At 53.1% G+C, this 20166-nt stretch overlaps 14 protein-coding genes across 17 annotated transcripts; 5 read left to right on the top strand and 9 right to left on the bottom strand.

Moving 5' to 3' along the window:
* Positions 1-53: 53 nt before the first annotated feature.
* Positions 54-2844, top strand: H257_01213. 2 transcript variants are annotated; one of them, XM_009824302.1, is made up of 8 exons: positions 54-391; positions 448-802; positions 861-1011; positions 1077-1496; positions 1550-1676; positions 1723-1761; positions 1820-1903; positions 1951-2844. In XM_009824302.1, exons 1-8 carry the CDS (start codon positions 152-154, stop codon positions 2185-2187), a joined length of 1653 nt encoding a protein of 550 aa, XP_009822604.1. In that variant the 5' UTR covers positions 54-151; the 3' UTR covers positions 2188-2844. The 2 variants fall into 2 exon arrangements, with proteins under 2 accessions (XP_009822604.1, XP_009822605.1); XM_009824303.1 differs by having other exon boundaries at positions 54-802.
* On the bottom strand, positions 2181-2690 carry H257_01214 (hypothetical protein; the record flags this gene model as incomplete). The annotated part of the gene is made up of 1 exon (XM_009824304.1): positions 2181-2690. One exon carries the CDS (start codon positions 2688-2690, stop codon positions 2352-2354), a length of 339 nt encoding a protein of 112 aa, XP_009822606.1. The 3' UTR covers positions 2181-2351.
* Positions 2845-3067: 223 nt separating the features above from the next.
* H257_01212 (hypothetical protein) lies at positions 3068-4217 on the top strand. Its single transcript, XM_009824301.1, has 3 exons — positions 3068-3527; positions 3583-3718; positions 3765-4217. The coding sequence occupies exons 1-3, from the start codon at positions 3127-3129 to the stop codon at positions 4173-4175; spliced, it is 948 nt and encodes a 315-aa protein (XP_009822603.1). The 5' UTR covers positions 3068-3126; the 3' UTR covers positions 4176-4217.
* On the bottom strand, positions 4155-5468 carry H257_01211. Of its 2 annotated transcripts, XM_009824299.1 has the most exons (4): positions 5186-5468; positions 4957-5144; positions 4609-4906; positions 4155-4558 (listed from the first exon to the last, which is right to left on the bottom strand). In XM_009824299.1, exons 1-4 carry the CDS (start codon positions 5450-5452, stop codon positions 4280-4282), a joined length of 1032 nt encoding a protein of 343 aa, XP_009822601.1. In that variant the 5' UTR covers positions 5453-5468; the 3' UTR covers positions 4155-4279. The 2 variants fall into 2 exon arrangements, with proteins under 2 accessions (XP_009822601.1, XP_009822602.1); XM_009824300.1 differs by having other exon boundaries at positions 4155-4906.
* Positions 5469-5682: 214 nt separating this feature from the next.
* Positions 5683-7267, top strand: H257_01210 (hypothetical protein). Its single transcript, XM_009824298.1, has one exon. The coding sequence runs from the start codon at positions 5692-5694 to the stop codon at positions 7240-7242; it is 1551 nt and encodes a 516-aa protein (XP_009822600.1). The 5' UTR covers positions 5683-5691; the 3' UTR covers positions 7243-7267.
* Positions 7268-7336: 69 nt separating this feature from the next.
* Positions 7337-8147, top strand: H257_01209 (hypothetical protein). The gene is made up of 4 exons (XM_009824297.1): positions 7337-7440; positions 7508-7546; positions 7611-7778; positions 7841-8147. Exons 1-4 carry the CDS (start codon positions 7363-7365, stop codon positions 8090-8092), a joined length of 537 nt encoding a protein of 178 aa, XP_009822599.1. The 5' UTR covers positions 7337-7362; the 3' UTR covers positions 8093-8147.
* Positions 8118-9657, bottom strand: H257_01208 (hypothetical protein; the record flags this gene model as incomplete). The annotated part of the gene is made up of 6 exons (XM_009824296.1): positions 8118-8299; positions 8351-8453; positions 8502-8606; positions 8666-8839; positions 8886-9524; positions 9601-9657. The coding sequence occupies 6 exons, from the start codon at positions 9655-9657 to the stop codon at positions 8118-8120; spliced, it is 1260 nt and encodes a 419-aa protein (XP_009822598.1).
* Positions 9658-12173: 2516 nt separating this feature from the next.
* H257_01207 (hypothetical protein) lies at positions 12174-12811 on the bottom strand. Its single transcript, XM_009824295.1, has one exon. The coding sequence runs from the start codon at positions 12710-12712 to the stop codon at positions 12350-12352; it is 363 nt and encodes a 120-aa protein (XP_009822597.1). The 5' UTR covers positions 12713-12811; the 3' UTR covers positions 12174-12349.
* A 648-nt stretch (positions 12812-13459) lies between these two features.
* Positions 13460-14796, bottom strand: H257_01206 (hypothetical protein). The gene has a single exon (XM_009824294.1). It carries the CDS (start codon positions 14704-14706, stop codon positions 13576-13578), a length of 1131 nt encoding a protein of 376 aa, XP_009822596.1. The 5' UTR covers positions 14707-14796; the 3' UTR covers positions 13460-13575.
* An 832-nt stretch (positions 14797-15628) lies between these two features.
* H257_01205 (hypothetical protein) lies at positions 15629-15946 on the bottom strand (the record flags this gene model as incomplete). Its single annotated transcript, XM_009824293.1, has 1 exon — positions 15629-15946. The coding sequence occupies one exon, from the start codon at positions 15944-15946 to the stop codon at positions 15629-15631; it is 318 nt and encodes a 105-aa protein (XP_009822595.1).
* A 1-nt stretch (position 15947) lies between these two features.
* Positions 15948-16695, bottom strand: H257_01204 (hypothetical protein; the record flags this gene model as incomplete). Its single annotated transcript, XM_009824292.1, has 5 exons — positions 15948-16136; positions 16207-16278; positions 16326-16430; positions 16485-16520; positions 16585-16695. The coding sequence occupies 5 exons, from the start codon at positions 16693-16695 to the stop codon at positions 15948-15950; spliced, it is 513 nt and encodes a 170-aa protein (XP_009822594.1).
* Positions 16696-16760: 65 nt separating this feature from the next.
* On the bottom strand, positions 16761-17633 carry H257_01203 (the record flags this gene model as incomplete). Of its 2 annotated transcripts, XM_009824290.1 has the most annotated exons (4): positions 16761-16903; positions 16957-17059; positions 17108-17544; positions 17591-17633. In XM_009824290.1, 4 exons carry the CDS (start codon positions 17631-17633, stop codon positions 16794-16796), a joined length of 693 nt encoding a protein of 230 aa, XP_009822592.1. In that variant the 3' UTR covers positions 16761-16793. The 2 variants fall into 2 exon arrangements, with proteins under 2 accessions (XP_009822592.1, XP_009822593.1); XM_009824291.1 differs by having other exon boundaries at positions 16957-17544.
* A 237-nt stretch (positions 17634-17870) lies between these two features.
* On the top strand, positions 17871-19668 carry H257_01202 (hypothetical protein). Its single transcript, XM_009824289.1, has 6 exons — positions 17871-18541; positions 18601-18666; positions 18719-18793; positions 18842-18904; positions 18948-19022; positions 19074-19668. The coding sequence occupies exons 1-6, from the start codon at positions 18026-18028 to the stop codon at positions 19374-19376; spliced, it is 1098 nt and encodes a 365-aa protein (XP_009822591.1). The 5' UTR covers positions 17871-18025; the 3' UTR covers positions 19377-19668.
* Positions 19418-20159, bottom strand: H257_01201 (hypothetical protein; the record flags this gene model as incomplete). Its single annotated transcript, XM_009824288.1, has 4 exons — positions 19418-19453; positions 19501-19590; positions 19646-19789; positions 19836-20159. The coding sequence occupies 4 exons, from the start codon at positions 20157-20159 to the stop codon at positions 19418-19420; spliced, it is 594 nt and encodes a 197-aa protein (XP_009822590.1).
* Positions 20160-20166: the final 7 nt, after the last annotated feature.

Raw genomic sequence — 20166 nt, 5'->3', positions numbered from 1 at the left:
ACAAATTCGTAGTATGTAGTAGGTACTAATATTAATAGTATTGATATTATGAAGTTTAACGTACAGTACTTGATTGTTAACTTATCAACCAACGGAAACCGGATAAGTGTATCCGGATATACTTTCACACAACATTATTGTTTGCTTTGCGATGAACCCTCCTCCGCCGCCGCTTCCTCCTGGTGGTCCTCCTTCGATGGTACCTTTCGGCGGCGCGCCGCCAATGATTCAGCTGGGAAGCCGCCCAATGCCTCCACCCATGCAGCATCACATGATTATGCAGCCGCCCATGCCTAGATTTCGTGTTCCTCTTGAAATTGGACCATTGAATGTGTTTGTCGGGAAGCTGCCGCCCGATCTGCACGACAATTACGTTCGAAATTTGCTCGAGGTGAGTCTTGCTGTATGATGCGCCCTTGGTCGAACTCACCTGCTGGTACAATCTAGCGCGTGGGCACAGTGGTGCAATGGAAGCGCACGACGGATCCAATCTCGGGTAAGCCGAAAGCGTTTGGGTATTGCACGTACGCTACTGCATTGGACTGCATTCGCGCGCTCAAGTTGTTGAACGGGTTTTCGTTGGATTCGAAGAACATCTTGTTGAAGGTGGACACGACAACCCAGACGAAACTGGACGAGTACACGGCGCAGATGCCGCCACAGTTGCAATTTGAAGAAGACCACAAGAACGAACGTGTCGCGGCGATGCTGCAGCGCTTGTTCGAGGAGCGCAGTGGGCTGCATGGCGGGTACAACAATGACATTGCGTCCTGGGGTGATCTCATGGAGAACGTCGACTCGGGTACCTGTCCCCTTCCCTCGTTCAATTCCGTCCCCAGCAGCTTCTCATCATGTTTCAGGGGCAAAGGAAGTGGTTCGAGGTGGCATGATCATGAACGAAGTGGAAAAGTTCCGATTGGCGCAAGAAGAGCGGGCGGCTCAACTCGAAGCCAAACGCTTGGCGTTGATCCAGGAAAAGCTCCGTCGCGATAAAGAAGATGCTGAACGAGGGTAGTTCGCTCTCCTGAATCCTCCAGCGTTGCCTTGTTCGGTGCTCATCGAACTGATGTTGGTAGGGCTTCCGACAGTGCCACCAAAGGACAAGACCCGCCGACGGCGGCTGTATCCTCCTCGTCCCCCAACAAGGACGACTCTCGTCGGTCGTCACCTTCGCGCCGCAGCGACCGACGTCGCCGTAGCCGGAGTCGGAGTCGGGATAGAGAGCGCCGGTACCGCGACTCTCGTCGCCGGAGAAGCCGCAGTCGCAGCGGCGACCGAGGCAGCCGACACGCCCGGACCAGTCCGGACACATCGGCGAGAGGTTCCGAGGCGACGCGGCCGTCGGCTCCCCCTGCCCCCACGACCTCATCGTTGGCGGCGACTCCAGCGACCCACGAATCGGCAGCGACTCCCCCGCCGCTGCCCCCTCCTCGTGTCATGGCCAAGATTGAACTCAAGTTGCAAAAGAAGGACAAGGCGGATGGCAAACCTGCCACGTAAGATGCCAACATATATATCGTAGGCTCTCTTGTGATGATCATTGGGTTAGGACGTCGGCGCCGTCGGGGGTGACCGTGTTTGGTGTGGACGACGACGACACCGCCAAGCCGCAGCGAAAGTTCGTCCCGTTGGACTACACGGACGAAGAGAAGCTGGCGGCGTCCGTCGAAGCCCAGGTCGGGATGCTCCTTGTGAATGTTGTTATCCACCAATGTGGATTAGGTGGCGAGAACGGTCGCGCGCATCAACAGTCGGTCCGATGTACGTCCATATGGAGTGTATCGATGGATGGATGGAGATTCAGGGGACATTTTTGTAGGGCGTGGAAGGCATCATTCGAAGCATCCCCACCGACAAGAAGGGATTGTTTCGGTTTCCTGTGGACTGGACGGCTGTGGACAAGGTATGATGGCACAACCGTCGAGAGGATAGAGAGATATATGTGTGTAGTTGAAACTCGTGGAACTCAAGATGAAGCCATGGGTCAACAAGAAGATCGTCGAGTACTTGGGCGAAGAAGAAGAGTCGTTGATTGGGTTTGTACTGCGCCAGCTGAACCAACACACGGCCGCGCAGGCCATCGTGGACGAATTGGTGCCCGTGCTCGAGCATGACGCCGAGATCTTTGTCGTGACCATGTGGCGCAAGTTGATCTTTGAAATGCTTCGGGCCGCGGCCGGCAACTGACAAAGTAAGACTGAGAACAAGCGCATGTCTCTTTATGCTCGAATATGAAAGGGGGTGTTTCTTGTGCACAAACCAACGTGGGAGTGAGTTTCGGATGATGGTATATTTCAAAGTCTGCGTGTCGAGGAGGTAGGAGACGACGATATCTCCTGAGGCAGTAGACGCTATTTGAATCTCCTAAGGTCCTTCTGGAACTCTTCCTTCAGTGCCTGCCCAAACTCTTTGATGTGCTTGAACGCAGGAAGGGCTTCCTCCGGCTTGATATCCTTTTGCGCCATCTCCGCCACCGTCTTCTTGGTCTGTTCCACGTGCAAGTGCGTGCGCAAGGCAAAGTTCTGGAACGCTTTGTTGTTGGCCAATGTCTTGACTGCTTGTTCGTTCAGCAAGTTACTCAGCGCGCGACGGAAGAACTCGGCCATGGCTCCTGTCTCTCGGATGTTGCGATTGTGGCTGACGACACATCCAAGCCGATTCCTTTCCCTGGCCAGTGATTGGCTGCCCATTTAAGGCCACTATTCCAACAACATCCGGCATCCAATCAGCAGGAGGCCGTTATCCGGATGCCTGAACGGTTCAACCAAATGCTCAAAAACCTGCATTCTCGCACATTCAATGCAGAGGCATGAGGATGAGCGCACTTTCTTAGCTTGGGCCATGTACACACATGAATACAGTATGTACTTGTGTGCCTTGAGTGTTTGGCTAGTCTAACGTGATTTGCATATACGACGTAACAGTTACTACTACGTAGTAGGCTGAAGCACAAGTACTGTAACCAGGGGCAAGGCGGAATGTTGGTCGTTCTAGAAACGGGATAATATCCTATTTAGGACGCATTTCGGTCTTGATGACGTCGAACTTCAAGGCCAAGTCGCTGGGTGTCATTTGTCACCCTCTGCCGACCGAACCCGTCGCGAACCCGTCGCTGTTGAAAGCAAGATGAGTTGGATCTGGGGAAGCGATGCCACTGCCGAGCAAGCCAACATGGTCGTAATGTCGTTGCAAGGAGAATTGGACGAACGGCAGGCTACGATTGAGGTGTTGGTGAAGGCTCTGAAGAAGGAAAAGGAGGAGTACAAGCAAGCGCTCGTCGACGAAGTCCACGACCTTCGCGAACGCAAACAAGCACTCCAGGACGAACTCGCACATATCGACGCGCTCATCAGTGCCAAAACGCAGCAGATCACACTTGGCGACAAGCCCAAACCCAAGGTCCGTGCCACCGTGGCCGTCGGGTCCACTGCCTCACCAGCACAAGCAGCTGCTACGTCATCATCCTCGTCCCAGCCTACTAGCGCGCCGGTCGACAAGCCAAGGAAGAAGAAGGCCGCCCCCATCACGTACGATATCGACTGCAGACATCCCTCCATCACTCATGTGTGTACGTTGATCCAGAAAGAACACTGGAGAACCCGAGGCAGAAGCGTCCGTCCAAGGTGTTAGCAGCACCATCATGCTCCCCACACACCCAGAGTTGCTCAAAGTGCGAGGCATCGATGCGCACTCGGCATTCATTATCCAGCGCAGCAACGTACGTGGACAGCGCCCTTTCAAAGTCCAAACTTATCGAATGGTAGAACGCCAACACGGTCGTGTACAAGGGCAACGTCGTCGCCCCGTCCAACTTGCTGGACCCCAAGACCCCTCTGCACATTTACTGGATCATGTTTGCCCTGCCCGGCCATCCCACGGAAGAGCTCAATGTCATCGAGCGCAACACCGCGTACGGCGCGACGGCGACGGCGACCTCGTCCGGGGAATTTGACGTGGCGTTGGCATCCCTCAAAGACCGCCGCATCGCCATCTTCGTCGACGCGAGTGGTCACGTCCGTGCGCGCACAACAGTCGACGGCAAGCCCAACGTGTACCTGGAGCGGGTGTTTGTGCAATCGACGACCAGTTGGGGGCTGCCCAAGGTCGAATACGTGGAGATCTTTGCAGTCGATCCAGTCACCCACGAGCAAGTGTATGAGAAGAAATTCCCGTAATTTTACTTAGATAACGAGCGATTTCGTCATATGAGACCAAGATCTTGTGGTTACGATGAGTCCGTGCCAAAGACGATGGATGGATGGAGGAGGGTGAGGTTCGATTAGGCCTTTTTGAGCATCACGATGGCCGACATGGCCAGCGTCGAGCCGAGAATGAGGCGCAGGTTCTCCTGGGACATTTGAAGCGTGATAAATTTGGACGTGAGGGCGACCCCCGCGACGAGCCCGACGCCAATCTTGAGGGCCGTGGGAAGATGCAGCGACTGTTTCTTCATGTTGTGGTACGTCGAGGACAGGCCCACGGGGACTATTCCCAGCAACGACGTCCCAATGATGTGGGATTGGGGCATGTCGCTCGCAGCCGTCAAATACGTTGTCATCTACACCGCACGGAAGTTGGTAATTATCCCAACAGAACCAAGGGACGAACCAAAATGCCGCCTCCAAGCCCACAGAGGCCGGAAATGAACCCCGACAGCGCCCCCGCGACCAAGTACTTGGCGTTCACGGCAGCAAACCCACGTTTGTCGGTGGATACGGCGTCCACGTAGGATGAAAGCGACGGGTGGTCGTTAAAGAACTGCAAATCGAGCTTGTCCGACAGCTCATGTGGCACTGCGGGGCCGTTCGATCGTTTGAGTTCTTGCAGGTGGTCCTTGAAGTAGATGAACGGCACGCTGATGAGCATGGCCGTGCCCACAACACGTCGTAAGTGCACTTGACTCAACCTGTATGCGATACAGTTAGATTGGACAAACATGATGCAAGGGTTCGTTACTTGTGCGCGAGCTGGACACCGAGTTTGGTAAAAAACACAGACGAGCACGAGACTAGGACTGCCATGGGCACGTTGCAAGCTCCAGCTGAGAGGTAGTTGGCGGAACCCACGGAGGCGCTCACGGTGACAGCGGCGATGGACGTGCCGTTGATGGTCTGCTGGGTCAGGTTTGTCCATTTCGCCAATGTCTGACGAGTTCATCAGACCATATACACGGACGAAAACCTACCGGAAGGATAATGATACCTCCACCCACGCCCGTGAGAGCGGAGACCACCCCTGCAAAGCCACCAGTCGCACACGCCGTAACCCATGAAATGGCATTCCCTGATGGCTTGGTAGCGACAGAACTGGTGGGACGGCACGACACGCGACCAGCATGACTTGTTTGAATGTTGAAAGGCTTCATGGGCTTCACGGAAGTCCGCACGATTGCGCTTGGGACGCGTGAGTGCAGCATGCTGCGGGAAACTCGGAGTGCCGAGCTGGACCACATCGAAGCTGCACTGTCGTTTCAGTCGTGCTAGCAATGCAATACCTGTAACATTTAATACACCATTCAGGTGAGATTATAGTATTTGTACAAAATATATTCATAATTTATCCTAATTTATGTAATATGAAATTAAGTAACCTCGTACTATCGAGTATTGCAATACAAGAAGGCTAAGAAATGCAATTTCGTATCTCACATTCGTGGAGATATTTGTTTGTAGCCTCACCCCACGAATCCTCATGGCGCTCCTTCGGCCGCTGCGATTGACTCATGTCTTGTGGAGCTTTGGGGTATACTTGGTCGTGTGGGTGGCAATTAGCATATCCATCTTGCATGTGCTGGACGTGGACTACCATTCAACATTCAGCTCCATCCTCCCGTCGAAGAACCATGCCGTGTCAAACTCGCTCCACCGTCATCGCAAGCCCAAGCAATCCGTGGACCAAGAGTACGCTGCATACTACAACTTTACGCAATGCTACCGACAAGTTGATTATGGTCTTCTCGACTCGATTGTCCCGACTGTCGTATGTCAGTCGTCCAAGTCGTCGCCGCAATCGACAACCATCACGCACTTGACCAGCCTAGGGTGGAACGACGGGTCGCGGTGGCAGAATTTCGCCCTCGACTTCTCGTCTGCACCCGTGGTCTCCTCCATCCGCAATGCGAGCGAAGAAGGGGGCCATCATGATCCCCGCTACCGTCTGACGTCGTCGCGGCTGCGCTGTCAGTGCGACTTGTCCCCGAACGCCAGCTCGTTCCTCGTCGAGAAATTCTTCCCTTCGAATGACACGTCCATGTCTTGGCAATGCGATGATTCCTCCATTCTCCCCCCAGCGCCCCCTGTAGTTGTAGTTAAGCCCACTGCGCTTCTCGTGGCCCGGAAGGATGACCACAACCCGTTCTTTCAACTGGCGGCCACGTTGAATGCGTGGGCGTTACTGAAACATCTCCAAATCGACTCGACCACCACTCAGCTCTTTGTTCTGGACGACGGTGAGCCCATGCCCACGGACGTCCTCATGCAGACGCTCTTGGCCCCGCGGCACCCCGTCACTTATGGTCGCGATGTTGTCGGCCAAACCATAGCGTTCCACCAAGCAGTGTTCCTACCGTTCGAGTTTGCCGGTCCCCTCGTCGAACACTTGAACGACGAGCAATTGTGCCACGACAGCCGTCTCGTGGCCGACTTCCGCGCCGACGTCTTTCGGGCGTTCGGCCTCCCCTTGGTGCCGCACTCGACCACGTTCAATGCCACCACTGGTGACAAAAGGGATTGCATCATCACGATCGTGTCGCGAAGGGACTATGGCGGCCGGCGCATTGCGCGCATGTGGCTCAACGAACACGAGATGGTTCTGAAAATGCAAGCCAAGTACCCCATGTGCACAGTGCAGTCGGTGGACTTTGCCACCAAGACGATGGCTGAGCAGATTCAGCTCGTGGCCGCCAGTCGCGTCGTGGTGGGCATGCATGGGGCGGGCATGGCCAACGTCATGTTTGCATCTCCGAACACGTTTGTCGTCGAGATCTTTCCGCTGTCGACGTTTCGGTATGGATACCGCAACTTGTGCCAGTACTTGGGGCTCGAGTACGTGGAATTCCGCGACGGCGCCGACACCCCCTGGCCAGAATCCCATAAGTTCATTCCCGAAGCGGATTGGTTCAAAACGTTTGATTTGATCATGAACGTCGTGCTGAACGACAACGAACGGGTCAAGTACGACGCGCGACAACACGTCCAGCGGAAGATCCACCGCCAACACATCCTCGACATGGAGTTTGATTAACAAAGATCGCGACCTTTGGACATCCTGTGTTTGCATTGGTTAAAATTGTGTATTTTGAGCCAATGGGTGGCACCAGGTTGGGCCACCAATAGCAGACGACCATGGTCATTTCAAAATCTGATGGCGCGCCGCTTGCCCAACATCCTCGTGACGGGAACCCCTGGCACGGGGAAGACGACGTTGTGTCAGCTACTGGCGGTACATTTACATCGACATCATGTGGATTCACATGCACAAGCCAGTCTGAAAGTGTCGATGCATATAGGAACGAACTCCGTTGCGAAATGTGAACGTGGGCGACTTGGTACAGACACCGAATTGCCTGTCGCCTTTGGTCGATGGCCACTCATCGCCATTCCGTCTTGTAGGTGAAGGAGCACGAATTACATGCAGGGCGTGATGAAGACTTTGATTGCTTCATTCTGGACGAAGACAAAGTGGTCGATGACATGGACGACATGATGAGTTCCGCGGACGGCGGCATCGTTGTGGACTTTCACACGTGTGACTTTTTCCCCGAGCGGTGGTTCGACCTGGTACTTTGAATGCGTGAACATGGTACCAGTATATTGCTACACAATCTAAAGTGTTGGTACAGGTGGTCGTGCTACGAACGGACAACACGACGCTGTTCGACCGCCTCACGAACCGCGGGTACACAGCGAAGAAGGTGTCGGAGAATGTCGAGTGCGAGATCATGCAAGTGGTGCTACAGGACGCCCAGGAGAGCTACGTCCCAGAAATCGTCCAAGAGCTGACCAGTGTCACGGTGGCCGACATGGAAACCAACGTTGACCGCATTGTGAGCTGGATGAACCACTGGGTGGCTACCCAACAACAACAACAATAGCAAGGACGGCATACGTACAGTAGCGTTAACTTAAGCCATGTTTTTTGATTGCCAAGTCCACGGACGCATTCGCGTTCCAGTGCAATATCCGATCCACGTCGATGTGGTCAAAGCCGCTCGCGCGTACCGTGGACGCAGGTGCCGACGTGACTGCTTTCGAATACGTGGGCTGTAGCACTTGGGCCTCCACGCGGGCACTGGACGAGCCTACGTTTGCATAATCGTCAGTCTTGCAGCGTTGTTCGCGATGACGTCTACCTCGCGCCGCCTTTCGCGCGTTCAACGCCAGTCGTTTCGACGCACAGTCCGCCAACAGTTTGTTTGTGGCTTTCGCAGATCTGTCGATAGCATGTGGATTGACCTAGCCACGAATATGAGACACAGATCATATACCCCCGACTAAATGCACCGGGGGAGTCGGCACACGTTGTGGCAAGCCCTTGATCCGGTCTTCGCGGAACAGCTTGTCTTTGGTGAAGCTACTGTCCAGTGGCCCTTTGAACTTTAAGTCGTACTATTTTCAAATACTCCAAGCATGAACCCAAGAGCATACACACCAACCGCTGCACTTACTTTGTCCATGAGCTCGGCGTTTTCGGTCGGTGTTCTGGAAAACTGAATGATCGCGTTGGTCCACTTGACGTTGTGTGGCACGCGCGCGCCGGCTGTGGACGGCCGAAATGTCGTCTGCGTGATTTTGCCTGGAATTTGGCTACACTTGGCTCGCTTCTCCAGCAGCTCCTCAACCTACCCAGGTGGTGGTTGCTCGATGCCCAAGAATGGTTGGTTCTACCGTCACTGTCCTGGTCTTGCTTCCGTCAAACTTGAGTTCGTGGCTAGTGCTTTTGCGCACGCGATGCGACGCTGCGACCATCCCTGACGGGTCCTCAACATAGCCAGGCTCCCTCTTCCACCACTCGATCGCGGCCGTCCTCGCTTGGGCTTCGACGACAACTGGAGCTTGTGCCAGCAGCGCTTGGTAAATCTGATTGATGCTTACTCTTTCCTGAGCGCGTTCGGCTTGGATGTTGGTGCGCGTGCGACCGGCGCGGTCTTTCAATCGCTGCGCCTTGTCTGCTTTGGACATTTTTATCGACTCTAACGGGGGAGAGGTTTGCTGGGGTTCCCCACTGCCTGCGCTGCGATACACCGACTGGAGCTGCCTCAAGTCGGCTTCCCGCCTGCTGTGATGCAACTCGGACCTCGTCTTGGTCGGCGTTCGGTCCTCGTCGTCGTCGAACACGATGTGGTCCACCTGTCCACGCTCTAGCGTAGAAATATGCGGACGTGGGTGCATGGCGCCACTCATGACATAGCGCCGGCCGTTGCTTTTGGCCTTGGTCCCCCCATGTTCGGTGGAAAACTTGGATGCCACGCGCAGATTTTCTTTCCGTCGCCCCTGCAACAGCTCGCCCTTGGTTCGAAATGCTGGCTGTTCAGTGGTCAAGCTTGCGTGAATAGTAGTACCCTTTGGGGTGATATGAGGGGGAGTGGCGTGGCAACTGTACCTGGTGAGCCCACGACATTGGCGGCATGGCCACGAGCGGGGCGGTGTCGACGCCCATCTCAAACACACTTCAAATGTATTTTTAGCCTCCCCCAGTGTATTCATTCACCTATCTAGGTTGTGCCGTCGGAAACTAGTGTTTCCCTCCATTGCATTCCCAAGTGGGTGATGTGAACATGTACAACGTTTAGCTTCGGACAACCGCGGCTAAGCAGCGTACTAGGACTACCAGTAGCAACAGGTTCGTTAAACTCTCGAGAACGCTGGCTGGAAATTCGGACATTTATTCGTTTAAATCATTTGATTGGTGGAAATCCCCGTGAGATTTGTCGGAAGATGGCAGCAAATGGAAGGAGATGGTGTGGATATAACGTGACATTCGGCCCCTAAAGGCGTTTTATCGTATACTCAGCTTGGAATACAACTTCTATGAAACATCGGGTGGATAGTGGGATGTTTCGGCATTCAAAGAAAGTCACGGCTACAGCAACGGAAGGATGTACAGTACTACGTCTTACAGTACAGGAATAGTAGTATGCTCGCATTTGATGGTTGATGATGCAGCCCATGCATTTGCGCCTATCTCCTCCATCTGGCTATTTTGACACGTCACGAACACAACGCTTTTTGCACTCCTGGCATTGCTAGCCCAACTAATTGAGCTTTGTCTGAGATCCAATGGCCTACTAGTACTACATTGTATGTTGTACCGGTACTCATGTAGTACTGTAGTACTCTTCTACGGTAACGTTATGCGCACAATCAGAGGTGGTACACTCGGAAAAGTCTCTTGGAAGTCGAGTTTGAAAACGCTGCCCCCCACCCTTGTACTTGTGGCGTCGCTCCCGGTGCATGAGTTATCTCGACGAAACACTACAGTATGTACCGGTAAATTCGGTTGAGTGCACGTTCGTCGTGTGCCCCCCCCGTGGTTTCCACGACAATAGGCAGACTAACTGTAAAATAATAGCAAGGCTGGTTGTGGAATTCTTACCACAAACTGTTAATAGTAGCTAGTAGCAGATACCACTGACATTTGAGCCAACGACTTCACATTGAAATTATCGCAACGACTGTCCAAAACTGAGCACATTTGACTGACTGTGAATGAATAAAAATTGCGGCGCTGATAGTGGTGAGGGCAAGGAAGGAGCAACGTGGAAGCGTAAGTGGTTATATATACTACTAGTTCGTAGGATGTAATATCTGCTTTCCGTATTGCAACAAGATATGAAAGAGGAATGACTGGTTGCGACTACTTTACCAGTGCACAAAAAAGGATTTTAAATCAACCGCCAAGAACATCCCAATACTGACTTGACGAGACCATCTGCCTGACATTCCATATTTCATCCATTGCTTGCTAGGTCCTAAATAGGAACTCTATTTCGTTTACTGGAAATGTCGAGTTTGGCCACTTTTGATCGACAAGCCTTGCAGCAATTACCAGTACTGCACAGTAAACTGCTGGTGAATGTAAATTAGGTAACCCAAAGTCCTATTTTAATCCTGCGTGTGAGTTGTGGTTCCACGTCATTGTCAATGCAAATATGGTTTCACGATTTCGACCATAGAATGTAGGTCTATAATGTAACTCTTTAAAAGAATGCACTGTATGTATACATTTTGCATCGTATCAAATTGAATATTAGTACACCAGTGCACCACTCTATAAATGAATACACTGTATAACTCTGTTGTTGTCGATACATCTGGTGTATACATCGACCGATTGAAATAAGTCGTACGGTATCATCAATGTAAAGCAACTGTCACGAATCGAGTAAAGGACTCATGTGTTCAATGACTTTTTACGTGTGTACAGTACTTGCACCAATGTACTGTACAGTAGATGAAATCACCAACTACAAGGCACATTCTTCTTATTACTGAGTGTTTCCTGTGTGTGCTAACAGTACATTTGACACTACAGTACTGCAAGAGAGAATTTCATGCCACCCTTGACAAACAGGATTGATTTTTTTGGTGGCTTACCTGCAGACTTTCTTGGTCGCGAGGCGCACATCATACCACTGTTCGTGGTGTAAACTCGCACAGAAGCCATCTACAATTGCATATGGAAGACATTGTCACCATCTGTCCATATGATAAAATGACACCCTGCTTGATCATCCATGTCACCCCGTCAAGCGAAAATGACGGAATACTTGTTCGAGGCTTACATGAGCGAGTTGTCATTGCTAACACGCTGCAGTGAGTATTGTCACATGTACTGGCGTGCCCTGTCTCGAGCCCTCCCTGCCGTAGAAATGACCACAATAATGTACACTGACTCGTCGTCCCACTTCAACATTGCTGTTTGGAATTACCGTTATCCAGATGGCAACACCTGCTGAGCACAGTTGGCCGGGCCACATGTGAGTGCTTGCAATTCAGACGTTGGCCGTCGCGGGTCACGTTATTCATAATGTCATTCAGATAAAGTATGGTGGCCTTGTAATAATAAAAAATGGCGTGCCACCCAACACCCATCTCCACGGTTCCACTGTGTGGTAAAAGCAGGGCCTACAATATTAATAATACAAGTAGCCTACCATAAACAAACGTGCAAGGTGCTCAAAGCTCAATTTCCTTTCGCCCTCACACAACATGGTTGCTGTATCCAAGACCCTCATAGTATGCTCGTCCAACGACATGAACGACAGTGGCAAATGCCGCTACAAGACGGGCAAGTGCCTCAACGACCGATCGTTCAAACGCAACGGCCAATTCCATCAACTGTGTCTGTTTCACCGCGAGAAGGCCAACCGCATCCAGCGCAAGTTTGACCGCCAAAAGCGATCCGTCGCCAAGGAAACCAAGTCCACACACAAACATGGCAAGGTCGAGATCCTCTTGTCCGGCCACTCGTTCGGTGGCCACCGCGACTGTGGCGAGTTCTTCTCGGACACCGACTCGTACGACGGACGATTGTCGGTCGACAGCTGCGACGGCATTTTCAAAGACGACCTGTGGAGCAGCACCAGCTTCGTGTCTGGCATGTCCATCAAGCTCGAGCACGTGTGCGACCCCGAACCCGTGCCAGTCAACTCCCCCGTCGCCCACCAAGGGCGGCTGTCTGTCGACGAGATCGATTTCCTCTGCTCAGCCATGTTTTAAGCTCGAGTTTGTACCATAGATAGTTGTTTAGTGTGATGCGTTGTAGCGTCGTGTGATTTTAAGTTAAAAAGTGTCGTGGTTGTCATCAAGAACATACTACTAGTACTGTATGCATGTCTTCACGTCCATGGATCCTGCTGCTCATCGCTCCATTTCTTTGTGAGGATCCAACGAACATTGAAGTCGTTTTGGAGAACCCAGCGAAATTCGCCCACACAAAATGGCAATCTCTCGAATGGTGTAGATATATGGACGACGTACCGGAGTGGATCATCAATGACTAGGAACAGTGCACTGTGAACATCCACCGAGGCAACGTCGGCATGACGAAGTTGGCGTGTATTTCGGCTAACACATCATTTTTTGTCGTTCATGAGTTGGGTCGTCAAGTGAGTGTCAGTGTCTACGCGGTGAAAGATACTTTTCAAATGGTAGATATGTACAGTAAGTACAGTATATGAATGTAATCGAAGTCCAAGTAGCAATTCGTGATCCGGTCCACCCAACAACCCACCAACGCGCGACGGTCCACAAAGATTGCACGAGTTCTCAGGACAAAGAGCTACAGTAGTTACTGCCTTGACCGTGGTACTGTACTTGGAAAACCAAACCGGCGTCCTTTGCTTTGTGGTGCTTGAAGTACTGGTAATTAGTTAACTAAGTTTGAAGTTTATTTACCCATTCTTCACAGTTACAGTACCGGTAAGCTGTAAGCGCAGTATTTCAACCGAATACATTAATGTCAACCAGTAAACACAGCCAGCTGCAATGTCAGACCGCTTCCCGTGGGACTAATGTCCCAAACAACATTTTGCGTAACGTCACCCAAGTGACATAGTCTGTCAGGAGAAGTTGATTACCAAAGCTTAAGTTCGTCGAATGCAATGAATGCTAGGGCCACAAGGAGGGCACTGAGGGCACAGTCTTTCAAGAACGCAGACGCTGCAACCTTTGGTCGGTGACCGTGACTTTGCACGTGAATGTGCTGTGGCGCCCCTGCATGTTGCGTTTTAAATTTGTAAAACGCACGTTTCTTTCGCCCCACGTTGACAGGGGACGAGCTGCGGTTAGCCTTGAGGGCTTCGAACGATTGAAACTTGGACGCCAACTCTTTCATGGGGGGGTCGTGGGGGCGGTGATAACGGGGGGCCGTCAATTGACGTTTGGGGGGACTCATTGGCTCCATGGGCATTTGGCGCTTGAATTCAGCAAACACGAGGCGTTTTTGGGCGAGGTCCTGGGCATGTTGGTGCAATTTGGAGAAAGCATGTTGCAAGCACTCGTCGCTCTCGCACTCACTCGAGCACGTCGACGCATGGGCCGACGAAGCGTAGTCAAAGTGTTGGCGCAGCACGCGGCGAAATCTCATGGCTACATCGGCGGGGGGCGACGAGGTACGAGCGTTCGGCTGCGACGAGCAACTCGACAGCGTTTCTGAGTAGTCGACGTTGGGCAAATGGACGTGGAGGACGCGGGGGGGATTTAGGGGCGTCACGGGGCGCAGCGCCAAGTCTTTGAACTCATCCGAGTCAACGCACGTCTCGGCGTAGTCAAAAGACGGGTCGTTCTCGTCTAAGTCTACGATTTCGTTGGCGCAAGCCAGGATGAAGGCGCGACACGAGTGCGGGTTCAGACACCGCGTGCGACCGCTCGTCCGTCCTGGCTTGGTCGGGTGGACGTCGTGGAGCTGGGCGAGGAAGGCCGTGCGCATGGTGGCGTCCTGCAGCGGCAGCGTTGACACTTTGTCCACGAGGGAGGCGACGAAGTCCACGACCGAGGCGTCTTGGTCGAGGAGTTGCAGCACTTTATGAAGCAATTCCGTGCGGAGTTGGGACGTGTCGCGCGTGCTTTCCGCTGAGTCTTCGCCTTCAGACTGCGCATCCCAGTGCTTGAGAAGAGCCTTCTTCACAGGGCTCTTATTGCTGGGCGACGCGGGGCGATGCATCGCTTTGTCCAGAGCCAGCTTGGTCGGCGATCGGGTGGCCATGGTCTCGGCAATGCAACAATGTACGTGCACGCACGATGACTGAGGAGACGCCACGTTTTAGGTCGTTGTTGCCGTTGATGCAAGTGCGTTGAATATGACCGTCGTGGATTTCACAGGCTTTGATTGGACCACACGACTTCTGATGCCCCCAAAATAGCTCGATAGGAAAACACGATGCTAGATCGACCTCATTGCCCGTGACCAGCATGGCCGCAGACCTCGCTGCTGACTTCCTCGAGTCCGTCGGGCGCCATGCAGGCGAAGGCTGTTCAACGTTGGACCTGATGAAGCGGCTGGAACCGCCGAGCTTCCCCCCCGACACGATGAAGGAGATGGAGCACATTATGCTGGCCGACAAGCAGCGCAAACATGTCCAACGCGTTCGTGAATGCTCTCATTTCGTCATACCCTCTCATATCACCCCCTCCTCTCCCGATAGATTCGACGTGGAGATGCCTTGATTGCTGATATCACCAAGCTCGGCGACGTCGAAGAAGCCCGCAACAAACTGCGTCCGGTGTTCATTCCGGACAAACCTCTCCGAGTACGTTCAGTCGTCAGCGTGCGGTGATATTACGGTATCAAGGATCCTCATGTCGTATATTTTGTCGGTAGCGAGTGTTGCGACGGTGTAAACTCGTGGGGGAAGACGCCGACAAGAAGATCATCACGTCCCTCGTGCGGCCGCTGTCCCCGACCGGGGAAAGTCTCTGCAGCGTGGCCACTAGCAGCGACACCAGTAGCAGGACCACAGGTCGAAACACAGCAAAACGCATGGGCAAACTGAAAGGTCACCACCCAGTCACCACATCAACACCCCTCCTCAAGCCCAACCCCGACCAAGCACCCCCCCCCACCAAATCCAACGACGACATCCACCTCGACGCGCTGAAAGCCGCGCGAAGTCACCTCGAAAACGACCTCATGCAAGTGACAAGAAAGCTGTACCGAAAGTACGAGCGCAAAGTGTTCCCGGGCATCCACGCCAAAGCCAACACGTACCAGACGCTGCACAAGAAGTGGTCCGAGCCCGACCTGACGGACGCAGACAAGTACCACGCGTACATGGACGGCCGGTTCGCGACCCGCAACGACTTGGAATATTACAAGAAATCAGCCGACCCGCGCGACGACACCAACAATTTTCACCGGATACACCGGCAGCACACCAAGTACGGCGACTCGCTCGCGTTTGCCAAGCACAGCTTGCGCGATACGTTTTAACGTTACTGTACGTCATATTAGCGATAATAGGACCCGACTCGGTCGCGGTCGAGAAGCCCCTTGAGGCGCACGTCGTCGGCCGAGTTTTTGGCAATATCGGGCGTAAACGCGATGATTTCTGCAAACCGCGGCGACAGCATCCGAGCAATGTTCATCGCTTCGATGGACGACGGTTGGTTCAGAATTAGCACTTCGACGCCGTCGTCCTACACCCAAGCATCATAGAGATGTAGTAGCGATGGGCAGAACAAGAAGAAGCAGGGAGGATGTGCGTACGAGCGCTTTCAGTTCCCTGCGTTTCTTGGCTTTGATGCGCTCGGTGGCAGTATGCGCAGCACGCAACGACACCTACCGACCAACCATTTTAGTCATATGTGACACAGGTCCTGGCATACCTCGTAGTTTTTGGCCTTCTTGGACTCGGTCTCTTCCATAACGCGATTCCTCAATGCCAAATCGTGCATGATGCGTTGGTTCACACGTCGCTGGCACATGACTTGCTAGCAATATGGTGTTCATGACCAGTCAAAAACATATCCAAGTCGTGAACGCACCGTCGCGGCGGCATCGCGCGGACTTGTGGGCGTGGTCTGCATGCAAACAACAGCATGAGGCACACGAAGTAGAGGCATACGTCGAACAGAGGAACTAGACCTCGTTGGACTGCCGCACTTCGCTGAGTCGTTTGGCCTCGACGCCCGTGATATGTCGGATAGACGTCCTGTCGCCTATACTGAGCTGTGAGCTGTGGAATGCTTGGCGCATGCAAGATTGTGGACGAAGAACACACCCATGGCGGCGTCAAAGCGGTAACAAACAATGAAAATATTTGGCAGTTTCATAGCCGTTTCATTATGCACCGTCTACGAAACAGGCTCGAAGTACTCGACAAGGAGCTTGATAACGTCGGCATCCAAGACCGTTTGGTCGAGAAAGTCTTGTTCAGACACGCGAGACAGACCGGCAATGGAACCTGTCGTCGTCTGTCTTTGAGGTTGGACCATTGGACTTGACAGATGTGCCTACCAAACACGTCGAGAAGCATTTCACACTCGTCTTCATGGAGAAAAGGCATGTTGGACTGAAAAATGCGGACGGTGTGCGCTTTGGACTCGACCTGTGCCCACAACTACGAGTGCCAGGCACAAATCAGACCTGAATGACACTGTCACCGTACACGAGCATAGAATTCGGCCGTGCGTTCTTGTGCTTGGAATGACTGCTTGGATCGAACTGACAGCATAAAGTGCACTGCGGTTTCGATGGACGACGCAGGAACGATCTGTATCTTGTCGGAGAGGTCTTGGTTGAGATGAATGGATTGAAGCTCACGAAATGTTCGCGGGGGAAGGGCCGAGGGAAACAGGATGATGGCGTGCACGAACGGAAACAGAGTCGTAGCGTGCCGCGCACGCTCTTTGGTGACGGCGACGACGTCACTTGTAGCAGAAGTGATAAACATGAACGGAATGGCAGGGAACGTCCGCGCTTGTGCACAAAACATCAAATCCACAGGACATTTGTCAACTTGCTTGCACGTGAATGGTCCACACGACGACAAGAACGACATGACTTCTGCTGCATTGGGGCTCTTCTTCACAAGGACTACTTGCGCTAGACCATCATCATCATGAGGATATCGCATAAGTATACGCGTCACCTTTCTCAGCATAGCGCGGCGGGTTCGTGGAACAGGTCGCCATTGCGCGCGCGCGTTTTCCTTCAAATGTTTGAACTGTCCAAGTAGCAATACTCCTACTAATAGTATTACTAAATTTAGGTAATAGTATTACTAGATAAATGTAATAGTATTACTAGGTATATGAAATACAATTAATATTAATAGTATTGATTAACGTTGAATACTCATCACAATCATTTTTGGGACGTTAAATTATTATAAAGAGGCAAAACCCGGGACGGGGAAATGCAAAAACGTATTGCCCCAGGATAAGTTTTTTCGATTTAGTCCTACCAAAAGTATGCGTTAATCGTTTAACGTAGTGCCTCGTAGGTTTTATTGCACGGTTCACCAACATTCCGGACCGGTCCACTGTTTGCCTGGCAGTGACCATTGATTGACTCCAAGCAAACAATGCTGTCGCGCGCGTTCGTCGTGGTCGCTCGACCTCGCGGAGTGATGATGAAGCGAATGTTCTCCGTAGCAGAGTCCAATGCACCTACCGACGCTCCGAAGCTGGTGCTCCGCGAACTGAAGGAGATTCCCCGTGATATGCGCCGGAAATTGCGCCAACAAGCGGAGGCTGCCAACGAAGGCTCGACGATCAAGACCAGCCGCACTCCTGTGTCCAGAGTAGCCCTGCGACTCTTCCTGCTTACCTCAGGCGCAGGCATTGCAGGTTGGAACTTCTACCTTGAGGAAAGCGTCCGCGCCACCGTTCGCGAGACCGTTCACAGCACTTTCCTGGGGACTGCCTACGATTGGCTCGTGGTCCAGATCAAGGAAATATGCCGCCCTTTCACGGAACCTTCCCGCGACAAACTTCTCCCCGATTGGCCCATGCCTGGATATGGCATCCCCGAAGGTTTCCCGCCTCTGCCGACGCTAGTCCTAGCCGTCGAAGACGTGTTGCTCCATTCCGAATGGGATGTACGTGTGTGACCATTGTCGCCCATGCAAGCATCAGACCATGCTTAACATGTCCATAGCGCAAATACGGATGGCGACATGCCAAGCGGCCTCATGTGGACGAATTCATGGAGACGCTGTCTCGCGTACGTGATCTATGCCAAGTGCCTCCATGTTTACTGACGGTGACGTGGCTAGCATTATGAAATCGTGCTGTATTCCAGCGAATCGCAAGGACTGGTCGAAGAAGTGCTGGCCAAGTTGAACCAAAAGGTCCGTCGTCGCCATTGTCACCACTATTGTCACCGTTTGGCTGGCTAGGGCTGCGCATTCCACTACTTGTTTCGTGACGCCACACATTTCATCAACAACGCCCACGTCAAGGTACCGTCCGTCCGGCCATTCATCCATCCAACGACGGACGTAGGACTTGGCGCCCATGAACCGAGACATCAAGCGCATCATTCTCATCGACACGAAGCCCGAGAACTTTCAGCTGCAGGTACGTACACTAACTACTACTCCTTCCACCACGCCTCACAAGTCTGTCTAGCCTGAAAACGCCATCTGCATCCCGCCCTACACGGACGGTCAGGACCGGTCCGACCGCCAGCTCAAGGACCTGATCCCGTTCCTTGTGGCCGTGGCCGAGGGCAAAGTGCAGGACGTGCCCAAGGTCCTCGCCGACTTCCGCGACTCGGACGGCGTCGTCCGCGACGTCCCATCCAAGTACAACGCCAAGGTGCATGCTTTGGATGAACGCAAGCGCCAGGCCGAAGCGCGCGGCCTCGGCGGGTTTGTGCGCGGTCGGCTGCATTCCAGTCGCCCCCCGACTGCGCTCAAGCCACTCAAGTGATCAAGACGATGAACCAAGTCGGGAGATAAATTAGCCCCAAGTTAACTCCATGACAAATCCAGATACTGCACAATGTCCTACAAAGGTACACGTGGGGACGATATTCAGCATGCTTCATTCGTACCTCGACGAACGCCTGGTGCGATCCGTGGGGAAGGTCCAAATCCTTGGCGTACTCGCGCAACGACTGGCGAATCTTGTCCAGTTTGTTCATCTACATATATATATATCAAGAGATATCGTACAATCGTGGCATTCGGTACTCGGACCTTTTTGAACCACGGGTCCTTCAAGTTGACTCGCCGGTCAAATGTGCGGTAGTAGTCGACCAGCTGCAGCACCTGCTCGACGCAGTCCAGCACGCCGCGGCCGTACTTGGTGCGCAGTCGGTCGCGACTGGCGTCTGCCGCGTGCTACGTACGTCCACGTCACATCTTTGTCTGCACAATGAGCCCGTACCAGTTGCGGCGGACGGTGGATGGCCACGCGGAGGGGACTGAACGACAGCACGCGACCGCGGAGCTCGCCGCCGGTGCGGGTGGTCCCGCGCGTAAACTCGTCGAAAAAGTCGGCAATCGCGTCCGACGACTTGGACGGAATCACCATCGAGTCGACGGGATCGCCGCGCACGTACGCGCGTTGGAACTGCCGCTGCTCTTCCACGCTCCATACAACCACCTCGTCTTGGTCGTCAAAATCTGACGTCGTCACGGGGCCTTGATGCCCGGCAGCCCCTTGCTTGCACTCGTCCCGTGACACCGCATCCACCAACGCCAGCAGCATGTCCTCC

Source organism: Aphanomyces astaci (assembly GCF_000520075.1).
Source record: "Aphanomyces astaci strain APO3 unplaced genomic scaffold supercont1.2, whole genome shotgun sequence".
NCBI lineage: Eukaryota > Oomycota > Saprolegniomycetes > Saprolegniales > Verrucalvaceae > Aphanomyces > Aphanomyces astaci.
Note: the sequence above shows the minus strand (reverse complement) of the source record. Positions and strands in the feature narration are given on the sequence as shown.